Below are 14,165 nucleotides of genomic sequence, written 5' to 3' on the forward strand. Positions count from 1 at the left end.
AAACCAAAAAAATTACCAAAGATTGTGGCGTTTGGAATCCTAGTAAACCACTATAATTATTATCCAGTGAAAACCATAACATCAGCCCAATCCAGTCTTGACAAGAAAAACAAATAAAAATAAAATAAAACAGAAAGCTGAAAAATAACAAAAAGATTGAGGTTAGGATGATAAATGAGAAGCACAGAGCACTGCCCTCTCCTTGATGTCTCTAAAACTCTGCTCCATGCTAACCTGCGCCATCTCCCTCACCATTTTGTTGGCCTTCCCCACCCTCTTTACTTCACCATACAACACAGCCCCTCTCTCCATCTCCGGCCTCGGATCTCTCAGCAGCCGCAGCAGCTCCTGTGCTCTCCCCCGGCATCTCCCACTCCCTTCCACGGTCAGCTCCATCACCCCCGGAATCGCCCCTTCTCCTAATATCGCATCCCTATACTCCCCTCCCTCGTCGCTCTCACACATCCTCAACAGCGCTCCAACCCCATGCTCCCGCCCCCTCCCCGTCCCCCCCTCCACCACCTCCACCACTGCTAAAATCCCTCCCTCCTCTGCCACCACTGCCCTCCGCCCCTCCTCAAATGCCACCGCGCTCTCTATCAGCGCCACGCACTTCTCGGCCGCCTTGGAGGACTTCTTGCAGGATTTGAGCAGATCGATCAAGGGAGGGATAGGTTGTGCGTGTAGGATGAGGGGCACGTTGTCGGCATCGGTGGATAAGTTGTAGAGAGCCATGGCGGCGTCTGACCGTGCCTGTGATGATGCTCCGAAGTGGAGGACGTCGACGAGGAGAGGGATTGCGCCGGAAGCAGCAATGATGGGCTTGTTATTTGAAGAAGCGGATAGAGTGACGAGAGCTGCGGCTGCGTGTTCCTGCACGGTTGCGTTCGTTGATTCGAGGAAGCTCATGATCGGTTTTAAAGCACCTCCATTGATGATGTTCATCTTGTTTCTGCAAATAATTTGCAACATCTTCATTAGTACTGTACACTACAACATATGTACGACATGATATTTTATAAATTGAAGAATTCTGATTTTTTTTAATTTTTTTTGCATCAAATGTGAGTGCAATTAATTTCAGGGACAGTAGTTTGAAGATTATAATTGATTTATTTGCCAAATTGCACGCTACAAAGAGATTCTATTGATAATTTATCTTGATTCCATTGGATTAGAAGGAATTCTTTAATGTATATAGAAATCTTAAGTTGATTCATGCTTTATCATTAATCAACACTAAACTATGGCCTAAAGCAGACTAGCCTTAAAGAGAAGACAATTTCTTCCCTGAAAAGTATAATTGATTCTAATCCATGTGATGGCTTCACAAGCAAGACTAAGGGAAAAGGATTAAACGACACAGGCAAAGAATTAAAAAGTTTAGAGAGAGAGAGAGAGCACGTGATAAAGAAGACGAACACTATACAAAAGCTACGCAACGCAGAGAATATACAGTGGTTTATATGTTTATTGCATTAAACGAAGCATATATTCATTTCATTTTCTTGTATAGTACGGAGTATTCTACTTCATCAACAATTCGAGTAATGCAGTAATGCAAACCACAATGACATAAAACATACACATAAATAATTGCATAATTATTTTTGTTAAACTAGTTTTCATTTAACAAAAAAGGACAAAATGTGCAAGATTGAATGGAAGTGAAATGAAGAAGAGAGTGGTTTGGATGAGAGCTTACTCGTCGTCTCTGACGGCGAGGTTAAGGAGAGCGGCGAGTGCAGCCTCTCTGGCATTGCCGGAGCCGCCACATAGCATGTCGACGAGGGGGGTGACGGCGGCGGAGAACTGACGCCGGTGGGACTGCGAGGTCTTGGTGAGGCACCTGATTTCCTTGGCAGCCTGCACGGCACAAGCGGGATCCTCCGATAGCAGGAGCATGAGCGTCTGCTTCGCAGCGGAGGAAGCGTTGAGATCGCAGCTACTCTCTTCCACCATTTTCACTCTCGCCAGCCTCCAAAGAGAGAGAGAGAGAGAGGGAGAGAGTAATAATGGAGAAAAGTTAAGGAGAGGAGGCGTGAAGCAACAGTAAGAGTAGATGAAAGGGGAAGTTCAACCCCCTTTTTGAACTTTGGCGCTTCTATATTTTATCAAATCATTTTTCTTGTTTCTTGCTAAATTATACTTTGAGATGGTTGTGGTGTCATATATTTAATAACTCCTATCCTATGATTATATTCCCTTATATTTGCTCTCAAATCAATTATATTTACGTCTTATAACCAAGATTGGAGTTGATGAAGACTTGGATATGGTGATTGATGGATATATAGTAGTATATGTTAAAGATCAGATTTGAAGATATTCAAGAATTGGCCTAGCTAGGGAAGAACCATATAAGTCAAAAGTGATTACAAAATTGTGAAATGAGAAACAACAAATGAGAATGCACATTAGACGAGACATGAAACAATCATCCTCCAATGGATACCACTTGAACAAAATGTCTGAAGCTATGAAGCTAGTTATGATTAATCTATGAAGCAAATGTAACAATGTTGTTTAGGTTTCTCACTTGAGGAAACTACAGGCTAGGAACAGGAATACATATACTACCAAGGATGTAAGGAGCTCAAGAGTCCAGGTGGGCTGCAACAAAAACGACGGAATGAGTGGGACCGTCATAGAGCCAATTAACCAGCCAGCAACAAGAGCTCCAAATCTGAAATAAGATGACAAGGTTTCACGTTGTAAGTAATCAAGCTCACTGCAAGGAAATAAGCAGCCAAGTCTTTTGTCCTGTGAACTTACCCAATAACGGCAGCTCGAGGCACACTTTTGTTTTTGTCATTGAGGAAGTAAATGCAAGCTCCAAGAGATAATGCCACCTGCATAGGCAAGAAAAGATGCTCAGACAATGAAATTTTTGTTTGACAATTCTTCATATAAAATGCAAGGACATACAAGAGCAGTCAAATACCAACAACTGCAGATGAAGTTTTATTTCTAATGTTCTATATCCCTCCAAATTATTCTAAGATACATGATTGCAGCCAGATAGTTAGCAGCTTGAGTAAAGATCTCTAATTTTGAGAGAGAGGGGCAGGGGGGAGGTGGCGGGGAACACCTTCAGTTGTATGGAAATAGTTACTAATTTTAAGGTTCATTTAGCTATCCCCAAGTTGAGCAAAACTAAGAATTGAATGGTAAGAGTTCCACAGCAAAGTCATGTAACAATCTGTTAAATATAGAAGCTTGTCTGATTATACTATCATTTATCTGTATTCTGTACATGAGAAAAAAACATGCAACTTAAAACAAGAAAATGCATAAAATGGTATAGGCAGAAGAAAACACTAATACTTTAATATGCTGCTTGAAAGTTAAAAGAGGATTGCAAATAGAACAAGCATCCACCGTGACTTATCAAGATAGCAATTTCTTGTTTTCATAGACAGAGTACCCATCAGACGACACATTAAGGTCCATGTTCTTTTATTCACAAGATCATCAGTGGGCCTTCCAAAATCCGTAGTGTAAAAAAGTGAAGTAATTTGCAGTATTAATCCCCATTCTAAGTTTTAAACTATACAACCCAAACAAACTTAATTTTCTGTATTCTCTATTGACATATTATCAGCATTAGTCCAATAGTGCTGGTCTATAGGCTCTTGTATGGACCTGCACATTTTTAGGGGTAAAGGTCTGGAAGTTAATATATCAATATTAACGATTCTTTCAATCTCAATCATTCAGTAAGAGCTTTCCTCTATTCTTTTGTTTTACATGTGGAAGTAGACAAGGTCATGGAAGAAAGGAAACTATCATTTGTTTATTATACACGTCAATCTTTTAGGTATGGAATTGCATCCGTTTCCAGGGTCAATCGGAACAAATTCCAAATTCATGGACTTCCACGTCTAAGTAATGCTACTATGTTGTGACATTGTTTTGAAGAAAGACCAAATATTACATTTTTAAGATGATAAGAAATGCAATGTATTATGTACCTGGAAAGCGGGCCCCGCTTCAGCAGAGTTCATGACACTCCAGCATGCCATGAAAGAAAACAGGAACAGCCGTCTCAAAATGATAACGGGGGGAGGAATCTCCACAAAGCTGACCAAGTTCTTCACCCATGGTGGAGATTCCTCAACCTTCTTCTTCAGCCTGCTTTTCAAGTTGATCTTCTGTTTCTTCCTGTTCTTGAAGCTGGTCATCAGTAATTTCTCAAAAGCAGCCTCTATAGATTCGGCACTTCTTTCATGATTGGCATATTGGTCCAACAAAAAGTTCCGAGCACTCCAGACTTCTTCTTCAGAAGCATCAGTACTTACCCCCAGCCGCTTATAAGGATCCCACACATTCGACCTAGGGAATTTTGAAATGCTACCTATGGACAATCAAAGTAAAATATATGCCATGATAAATGACAAGTGGAGTATTTAAGAAGTAGTTGTGACAAAACTCACTCGCAAGGTTAATGCTAACAAAGTGATACTCTATAAGTAACAGCATATAATGCAGCACATATCAGTATACCAAATCACAAACAGGCTCAGCATCGGATAAGAAAAAACACGAAAATCGTAATTACGCAATAGATATCAAAGAAACAATCAAAATCAAGTTATACCATGACACTACTATCTTAAGTAGCCCTAAAAAATGGAGAAATTGGGCATTTACCACAGTTCAAAAAAACAACTAACATCATCATAAATTCTAAGAAAATGAAAAAATGTTCCCTTTCCAACAACCTGCTGAAACAGTGAATCAATTCCGAAGCTTACCCTCATAAGGCGTATCCACGGCACATTTTGGGGAGATAAATCGCAAGAAATCCGGTTTACTTCTCGAAACGCCTCGAATTGAGCTGTGACAGAAGCACCGTATTTGCAAAAAATCAAGAAATGTAAGGAAATTCGTATCAATTCGAAAGTATTTTAAGAAAATCCAAGCAGAAATTGAATGGCAATTGCGATAAAAACTTACGGACGACGGCCAAGGAAAGAGGTTTTGGCGGTAGGGGTTGAGAGGAGAGCCGACGCCATCAGATTCCCTTATCCGAATACCTCTTCTTATCAAATTAAAGACTTTGCCGATTACACAGACGCCATGGAATTAGCAGGCAGCTCCCAGATTAGAGATGAGGAAATGGCTGGGTTTTTAATTTCGGATTTTTAAAGGTAAATTAATAATGTCTCAAAATTAGTTTTTGATTATGTTATTCACGGTAAATTTTGGAATAAATATTAAAAAAGTAAAAAACAATAATTTTGTAAATCAAAATTGGATCCGCAACTTTAAAAAATTGTTTGTAATTAGCCCGCACAGTTTGATTTAAGAAAAAATAGAAGTTTATGTAGCATGTGGAAAATCATGTATACACAAGATGGTCGATGTCGCCATAAGAAAATAAAATACAATATCGTTTTATTAAAATATTATTTTACTTTTATCTCCTCCGGTGCGTATTTCTTCGAATCGTCTCCAGTAATCACCCTCATGTCTTTTCTACGTTGTTATGATGATTTCATATCGCTAATTTCATACTTGTCGATACTCTCCCCCATTAGTTGGTAGGGATATTATTCGACCCTTATCAATGGATAAGAAGTCATGTTATTTGGTTTGGTGTTCCAACCAGTCAGTCTCTCGCTAATTTCAAACCTTTTGTTGAACAAAATCGTTGATATGTTTTTGCTCATTTATATCGTGAGGGAAATTGGCATCATTGCGATTCTTTTTGGTATGAATTGATGAAAATTTTGTAAATGAAGGATCGGATCATTGGAGAATAGATCAATGAAAGTAAAATTTGTTTGTATTTGTAGAGTTTTGAAAATATATTTTTAAAGCTATATTGGCACCCCACCCTCTTCGATACTATATTTTCCGACCTTGATTGTAAAATTTTGAGAATTGAATAGGATGGAGAAACCTCCATTGAAGGAGGATGAAGATTTTACAGAAACCCTAGACATGAGAGGGAAGAAAAAAGAGAGAGAAAAAACTTTAATGACTACATTTTTATTAATTAGTAACTACAAAATACAATGAGATGCCTTATATAGGCTAAATATCAAATGCTAAACAAACTAATTAATCCTAAACAATACATTTTGATTTTTCAATTCTAATATTAATCTTCACATTGCGACCTGCATCAAGTGCCGAAACTGCACTGTTTCACCCCGGCACCTGTCACGCCCGTATTTTCTAAGGATAGAAAACACGGTTGATCGCGACTAGGGGATGATTAAAGAAGCGGGGAAGAAAGGGGGAAACACACCTCTTTGACCAAAATATTTAAATAATTGAAATAACTTAGGAAACAACATAGTATCATTTCAACAAGTACCAATTCTAAGAATTTAAAGACTAGAAAGTAGACAATTTTGAAAAGAGTTAGGTTCTCAATACTAAAATTTTTTTGAAGAAAAGACACCTAGCGGAAGCGTTCAAGACACGGAAAATGCCGAGTATGAAGACACGACATATCCAACAATATTAAGCCAAACAAAAATAATCCATGAATTCTGCTCAACATCCTCCACGCCCGTTGTCGCTCAATCTGCACATTAAGAAAAACAAATATGCAGGGCTGAGTACTTGATGCACTCAGTGGACACATGCCAAAACAGTTTGTCAAGCCATAACGAGTGATCTTGGGGGTTTTAATTGAAAAGAACCCAAGTCACTAAAATCATCTTTACATAAATTTCGGTTGCAACCATTTTCCATCCACATCACCATCACCATATCTGAACACACATGACAAGGAACGTGGCCACGAACCAAGTCACTAGACCGGCCAACTCCAAAGAGATAGCGCACGATCTACTGGGTGTACACTAGTCCGAGTAGGTTTGCGGCCCTACTGGGACCCGAATTCGATTAAACATACATGGCATAGCCACTTCAGATAGGTTCATTCAAACACAAAACATGGCAACACAAACAAATTTTCACCTCCTTTCACATAAAAATAGCATTTAGGACATAGTCCTTATTTAAAACGAAAGCCCACCTCAAAAGCTTAGCTCCTCCACAAACTTTGAGAGGTCGGGATTTTGCATGCGTGTCGTAGGCGCGTGTCCCTTCCTATTCAACAAGATTTATAAGTTCACACTTTCCAAAATACTATTAATTAGTATATGGTAAGTTAGGGTGTCGAACCCACGAGGAACGGTAGCATCCGTTATGTATTTCCACACTTAGAAGGGTTTGGCGATGCCGCCACGCTCTAAATTGGGGGTGGGAACTAAACTATAAAATATAAATAACACTTAAGCTAAGATTGTAACTAAACATGAAAATAACATGCAAGTAAACGAAAGCAATTAAACTGAAACGCAGACTGGGCAAGTTGGTAAACTGGGCAACTTAGCAGTGGCGAAAATAAGAACATTTCGGAAATGAAAAGAGAGCAGCAACTTGCATGAGCATCCTAAGTTCAGAAAGCAAAAGGAAATAAGTTAAAAGACTAAGGAAAATAAACTAAGTGTTAGCTACTAAACTAAGTCTAGAAACTAGGATTGTGACCCTTAAAAGTGGCTAGACTAATTATTGAATCCTAAAAGCTAAACTAAATCAGATGTAAATGGAGGTTGAGTGCAGAAATTAACTAAGCTAAAAGGGCTGCCAAAAGTGAAAAGAAAGCATGTACTTGTTGTCTCCTAAACCTTATTACCCAAGGTGTAAAACCAATGGATAAAAGCCTACAACTAATGGTCCTTTCACTTAACTTCTAAAAGCTGATATCTCTCCTAAATCTACACTAAGGCCACGAAAATTAAGTGAGAGGAATGACTACATGGCTGCTACATAATTAAAATATGCTAGACAAACACAAGATCAACAATTAAACTACCTAAACATGCATTAAAAACACCAAACTAAAAGCTGAAACATAAAGACTCATTAAAGAAGATAAAGAAAGCTTAAGAACACTTAAACATGGTGGAAGAACACTCAAGAACCGAGCTCATCAAACTCATGCAAAATCATACGAAAATGACACCCGACAAGGTGCCGAAAACACACAACACATGGCTGATTTTTTTGAGACTTTTCAAACTCCTTCTCCACGTTTTTTAACCATAAACTAACTAAGAAAAATGCTTTAGAAACTGATTTTAAAAGCTTGAAAGGATTTTTAACTAAACAAGAACATAAGCAACACTAGAACTAAACAACAAGCTAAAACCGGAAATAAACAAGAGCTAAACTTTAAAACACATTAAATACACAAACACTAACAGAATTACTACTTGAAATGAGCTTTTAAAACAAGAACAACAACAACAACTAAGAGAGAGATTGGTCCAAAAGAACTCCAAAAGCTAAGAACAAGCAACTAGAGAAATAAACACTACTACTAAACTACTACTACTTCAACCCATGATGAACAATGATCTTGGCAGCCTTGAAGTTGAAATCTCTCTTATTAAGGAAGAGAGAAAGTTTCCTAAAGAGAGAATAAACTAAACTAAAGAGTGATAGATGATTAGTGGTTTGGGGAAAAATATAGTTAAATATTTTGTTACATTTTTCAAATAAAAGTTATTTCCCCTTTCTCATGCCCTAGGGACGGATGTGGACACGTGTAGCAACAAGGAAGCAGTCTTGTAATTGTGCTCAAGTGGCTCCATGCAGTTTTCCGTCGGGTCCAGCTTGGCCAGGCTGACAGCTTGGGCAGTTTGCCATTTCTCTGATTTTCTTCAAATTCTTGCACTTTTGCCTCCTTTTTGCATCACTCCACTACAAATGCCTTTCTACAATTCCTCCGAACCATATGCTCAATTTCCTGCCAAAATAGCATCTTCTCATGCAAATATTCAACTTATAAGTGCGAAAAGTGATCAAATCCGAGTGACGAAAACTAGCCTATCAAACTTCCTGTCCCAACCTCAACAACGTGCAAAATTTTACCCTTTTCGAAATAACATGATATGCAAAAATCAGGCTTTGATAAAATTTAATTTAAAGACAATGCATGCTTCTAGGTGTGTGTGAAAAATTTATCCCTCATTCACAATAACACAACAAGCTCATCAATGAATCACAAAATCCAATGATGGCCAACATCCTTGAACTCTCGGTTATTACTAAACATAGGCCAAGCGATTAAATTCTAGATCACACAAATTTGAATCACTCAATAAGATAATTAACCCAACACTCATCGGTCATCTCTATTAAACAAGAACTGAGGAAAAGAATAGCATTGGTCATTTAATATATTACTTCCAACCAAACTCACGTACACATTATCCATATATCTACCGAAACTCACAACTAATTATATATATCACCCTATTAAATTAATTGGATAGTAGTGGTTCATAAAATATTAAAGTACCCAACAAAATAAATAAAGAAATCAAAATAACCAGTAGCCTATTCCTAAATCAGTACACGTATATACTCCCAAATCATCACAGAATGAATAAAAGAAATAATATAACAAAATAAAGGAATTGTACTACCAAAAATTATGCCAGCCCAACTCGTCTTCCTCAAATTTCAATCAGCAAAACTCTTTCTCTCTCTACTGCTTAATTAAAAAAAGAGAGAAAGAACACCCAGCACTATGCTCTCCCTAAAATTCTTGTCTCTATCTCCATGTTAACACAAAATCCAACACTGCATCCTCCATTCACAGCCCCTTTCAGTCACAGATAAGTTTTATCCACTTTTCCCCTTTCTAAACTTTTATTTCCAAATTTTAATTGTTCGATTCAATTATTTTGGGCAGACAGAAAATTTCCAAGAATTCATATTAGAAAGAGATAAAGACAGACTTGCATGCTTGCAATGGCAGTAAAGATCGAGCTTTAACAAGAAGGTAGCATTCAACAAATTTTCCAATAATTTCAACAAATCTGATCTGTGGACTACTGTGGTGTATGAATTTATGGCATGGAATTGAAGAAAGGATATACCTTTAGAAAGAAAGAGAGCAAATTGAGATTTGCAGGGAGATGGCTATTTCACACGCTACTCGGTTTTGGATTCCTCTCAACTGTGACAAAAGGAAAATATGGTGCTACGGATTTAATACCCAGAAAGTGATATACACAGAATGAAAGGGTAAGAGTTGGAATGAATAAAACTCGTTAGCAACCAAGAGGAATTGAGATCACAGCTCTCTCGATTTCAAGCTGTAATATCATGGAATTGGCTACAAAATCAATATGATTATGCTAAGGTTTGATATTCATGAAATTGCAGAGAAAGATTACCTTATGGTGGAGGAAACAAAAAAAACAACGGCAGATAAAATGAAGCTGCATTGTGGAGGAATTTATAAAGAGAAGAATGGATTTTGGTTGGAGATTTTCAAGGGAGGTGGAGATATGGAAGAAATCGTTGGGTGATGGAATTGGAAGAATTATTTTGATCAAAAATTTTGACTGCAGAGTAGAATAATTAATTAATATTCTACTACTACGGAGTAGATAAAAGGCTAGAATAAGCAAGATAAAAGTGATATGCCCAAATATTTGATTTAGAGTATTAATTAAATCATGGTGTTTTCTTTAAAGTACTATGGTGTTATTCCAAGTACTTAGACGAACGCCTAATTTTCTCATCGATGATTCTCACGTCAAACTCGCCGACTACTTTCACCACACTATTGCCCAACAACGATTCAAATCATTTAATATTTCCAAAAGCAACTAAATAAAACGATGGTGATATTTTATTCAAAGATCTCATGCTCGATTCTCAACATAAAACTCCTCGTGAAAAGGTACCAATCATATCACACCGGCACGAGTGGTGTGCCCCCCTTTCCTTTGTCTCGTTGAAGATACACTTAGTGTGAAACATGTTTTTATATAAATCGAAAAAGATGGAACATAAAACTATTTTTACTCAGTTTAAAGAATATGCAGTGTATCTCGGCTAAAGGCAACTATAATCAGTTAATTTGAATTTAATAGGATATTTAGAGCCTAAAATTCTAGATTGGCTATCAATAACACTAATCGGTATGGAAAATGTGGATTCGTTTAACAATTGCATAACGCTGGCACTATTAAATCAATATCGAAAAGATGGTCTACTTGTCACAAAATAAGCCTACTTTGATCTAAATGGTGATTGCTAATTTGTTCTCTTGTTTTATTTATTTAAAGAGTGAACTATAAAAATAATTCCTGAACTATGGGTTTATCTCATAAATAATCCTTAGATTTTAAAAATATCACCAGTAGTCTCTGGACTAAGGGTTAATATAAAGAGTGAACTATAAAAATGGTCTCTGGACTATGAGTTTATCTCGCCCATAGTTCATGGACTTTAAAAATATCGTCAGTAGTCCCTGCACTAAGGGTTTATCTCGAAATTGGTCTTTTTGTTTTTTTTTTGGTACGAAAATACCCTTTGATATTATTTTTGGGGGGTTTGGGCAATTTAGAGCCTAAAATTCTAGATTGGCTATCAATAACACTAATCGGTATGGAAAATGTGGATTCGTTTAACAATTGCATAACGCTGGCACTATTAAATCAATATCGAAAAGATGGTCTACTTGTCACAAAATAAGCCTACTTTGATCTAAATGGTGATTGTTAATTTGTTCTCTTGTTTTATTTATTTAAAGAGTGAACTATAAAAATAATTCCTGAACTATGGGTTTATCTCATAAATAATCTTTAGATTTTAAAAATATCACCAGTAGTCTCTGCACTAAGGGTTAATATAAAGAGTGAACTATAAAAATGGTCTCTGGACTATGAGTTTATCTCGCCCATAGTTCCTGGACTTTAAAAATATCGTCAGTAGTCCCTGCACTAAGGGTTTATCTCGAAATTGGTCTTTTTGGCTTTTTTTGGGTACGAAAATACCCTTTGATATTATTTTGGGGGGTTTGGGCAATTTGGTCTTTTTATACTTTTAACATTTTAAATCTGATATTATTTTAGCTATGTACTAACTTTGATAAATTTTAATTTTAAATTTTTAAATATTAATACATTTTTTTAATTATAAAAATTATTAAATAGCAAAAATTAATAGTTATCATCAATATTTGATAGTGTATAGTACTATGTAATCAATAAGGTATGACAACGCCTTAGTTTTAATCATAAATAGATTATATAACACAATTTATTCTGAAATAAATATGCATCTAATGTAAGACTAATATAATTTTCGTTTATTAATTTGAAAACAATCAAAATTTACTAGAAAATTTCAACAAAAATACTCCTATATAAAATTTTAAGTAGGATCAAATTTTTAGTCAACTTCATAATATTTAATCACAAGCAATTATAACAACCGAACGGAGGCTAAATAGAATAACTCTTATTTTTCCATCATGATTAATATTATTTTTCTGTACTTCTTCAATTCAATTGAATATTATATTAAATAACAAAAATTAATAGTTTTAATCAATATTTATAGTGTCCATGAATTAATAGTTTTCATTAAAAAAAATTATTGATATTTAATAATCTAAATATTAAATTTAATTTTATAAAATTAAATATAATATTGAAATGAAAAAAACAAATTCAGTGAAGGATAACAAAATGGAAGAAGAATGATAATTTTGAAATAATATCAAAGTTAGTACATAACTAAACCCTAAAATGTTAAAAGTGTAAAAAGACCAAATTGCCCAAATCCCCCAAAATAATATCAAAGGGTATTTTCGTACCAAAAAAAGCCAAAAGGACCAATTTCGAGATAAACCCTTAGTCCAGGGACTACCGGCGATATTTTTAAAGTCCAGGGACTATGGACGAGATAAACCCATAGTCCAGGGACCATTTTTGTAGTTCACTCTAATATAAAAAACGATCATTTTGCACTGTTTCGAGACGAAAATGCTCTTTTGAGGAGTTTTGGGGGGTTTGGGCAATTTGGTCTTTTTACACTTTTAACATTTTAAATCTGATATTATTTCAGTTATGTACTAAATCTGATATTATTTCAAAATTATCATTCTTCTTCCGTTTATTTCAATATTAGATTTAATTTATAAAATTAAATTTTAAATTTTAATTTTTAAATATCAATAATTTTTTTTAGTTAAAATTATTAATTCATGGACACTATAAATATAGATTAAAACTATTAATTTTTGTTATTTAATATAATATTCAGCTGAATTGAAGAAGTACAAAAAAAAATATTAATTATGATGGAAAAATAAGAGTTATTCTATTTAGCCTTCGTTCGCTTGTTATAATTGTTTGTGATTGAATATTATGAAGTTGACTAATATTTTTATATAGGAGTATTTTTGTTGAAATTTTCTAGTCAATTTGATTGTTTTTAAATTAATAAACGAAAATTATATTAATCTTACATTAGATGCATATTTATTTCAGAATAAATCGTGTTATATGATCTATTTATGATTAAAGCTATTAAATATAGATTAAAACTAAGGCGTTGTCATATCTTATTAATTAAATATTAGTCACTATCAAATATTGATTATGACTATTAATTTTTGTTATTTAATTGATTTTTATAATTAAAAAAAATTATTGATATTTAAAAACTAAAATTTAAAATTTAATTTTGTAAAATTAAATCTAATATTGAAATAAAGAAATAAAGTGAAGGATGACAAAAGGGAAGAAGAATGATAATTTTGAAATAATATCAGATTTAAAATGTTCAAAATGTAAAAAGACCAAATTACTCAAATCCCCCAAAACCCCTCAAAAGGGCATTTTCGTCTCAAAATAGTGCAAAAAGACTGTTTTTTATATTAACCCTTAGTGCAGAGACTACTGGTGATACTTTTAAAATTTAGGGACCATTTATAAGATAAATTCTTAATCCAAGGAACAGTAGTTCACTCTTATTTAAAAATTACCCAAACTGTTGCAACAAACAAGGTTAACAAATTCTTATATGCATTATGGCCCAAGGCCCTAAAGAATATGGTGTACAGTTCAGTCAACGATAATTATAAGCAATTAATTTATAACAAAGAAAACGAAGAAGCGAAGATTTTTTGGGCAGCAAAATTTGATATTTAAGAGCACTCCCAATGGAGTTCCCTAAAAACTCCCTTATTTCTCCCTAACTCCTGCCACATCAGCGCCACATCAGCACCAAAATTTATCCCCAGTTTTTAGCCAAGTGCTACATTGGTTTCTCCCTTATTTCTCCCTTATTTCTCCCTAACTCAACATTTCATTTTTACATCATTATTT

The 14,165-nt window shown here is 35.1% G+C and overlaps 2 protein-coding genes and 1 long non-coding RNA gene across 3 annotated transcripts; all 3 read right to left on the minus strand.

Annotated features, from left to right (window-relative positions):
- Nucleotides 1-22: 22 nt before the first annotated feature.
- Nucleotides 23-2,096, minus strand: LOC125203991 (uncharacterized). The gene is made up of 2 exons (XM_048102531.2): nt 1,706-2,096; nt 23-952 (listed from the first exon to the last, which is right to left on the minus strand). Exons 1-2 carry the CDS (start codon nt 1,960-1,962, stop codon nt 163-165), a joined length of 1,047 nt encoding a protein of 348 aa, XP_047958488.1. The 5' UTR covers nt 1,963-2,096; the 3' UTR covers nt 23-162.
- A 295-nt stretch (nt 2,097-2,391) lies between these two features.
- LOC125203993 (protein CHAPERONE-LIKE PROTEIN OF POR1, chloroplastic-like) lies at nt 2,392-5,139 on the minus strand. Its single transcript, XM_048102532.2, has 5 exons — nt 4,960-5,139; nt 4,758-4,840; nt 3,975-4,357; nt 2,776-2,852; nt 2,392-2,686 (listed from the first exon to the last, which is right to left on the minus strand). Exons 1-5 carry the CDS (start codon nt 5,016-5,018, stop codon nt 2,536-2,538), a joined length of 753 nt encoding a protein of 250 aa, XP_047958489.1. The 5' UTR covers nt 5,019-5,139; the 3' UTR covers nt 2,392-2,535.
- A 3,085-nt stretch (nt 5,140-8,224) lies between these two features.
- Nucleotides 8,225-9,990, minus strand: LOC148923782 (uncharacterized). Its single transcript, XR_016132385.1, has 2 exons — nt 9,915-9,990; nt 8,225-8,776 (listed from the first exon to the last, which is right to left on the minus strand). It is a non-coding gene; the product is annotated as an uncharacterized LOC148923782 (long non-coding RNA).
- Between the last annotated feature and the right edge of the window lie 4,175 nt (nt 9,991-14,165).

The sequence above is a fragment of the Salvia hispanica genome, chromosome 6 (genome assembly GCF_029641045.1).
Source record: "Salvia hispanica isolate PSC_SH4W2 chromosome 6, Shi_PSC_v1, whole genome shotgun sequence".
Classification (NCBI taxonomy): Eukaryota; Viridiplantae; Streptophyta; class Magnoliopsida; order Lamiales; family Lamiaceae; genus Salvia; species Salvia hispanica.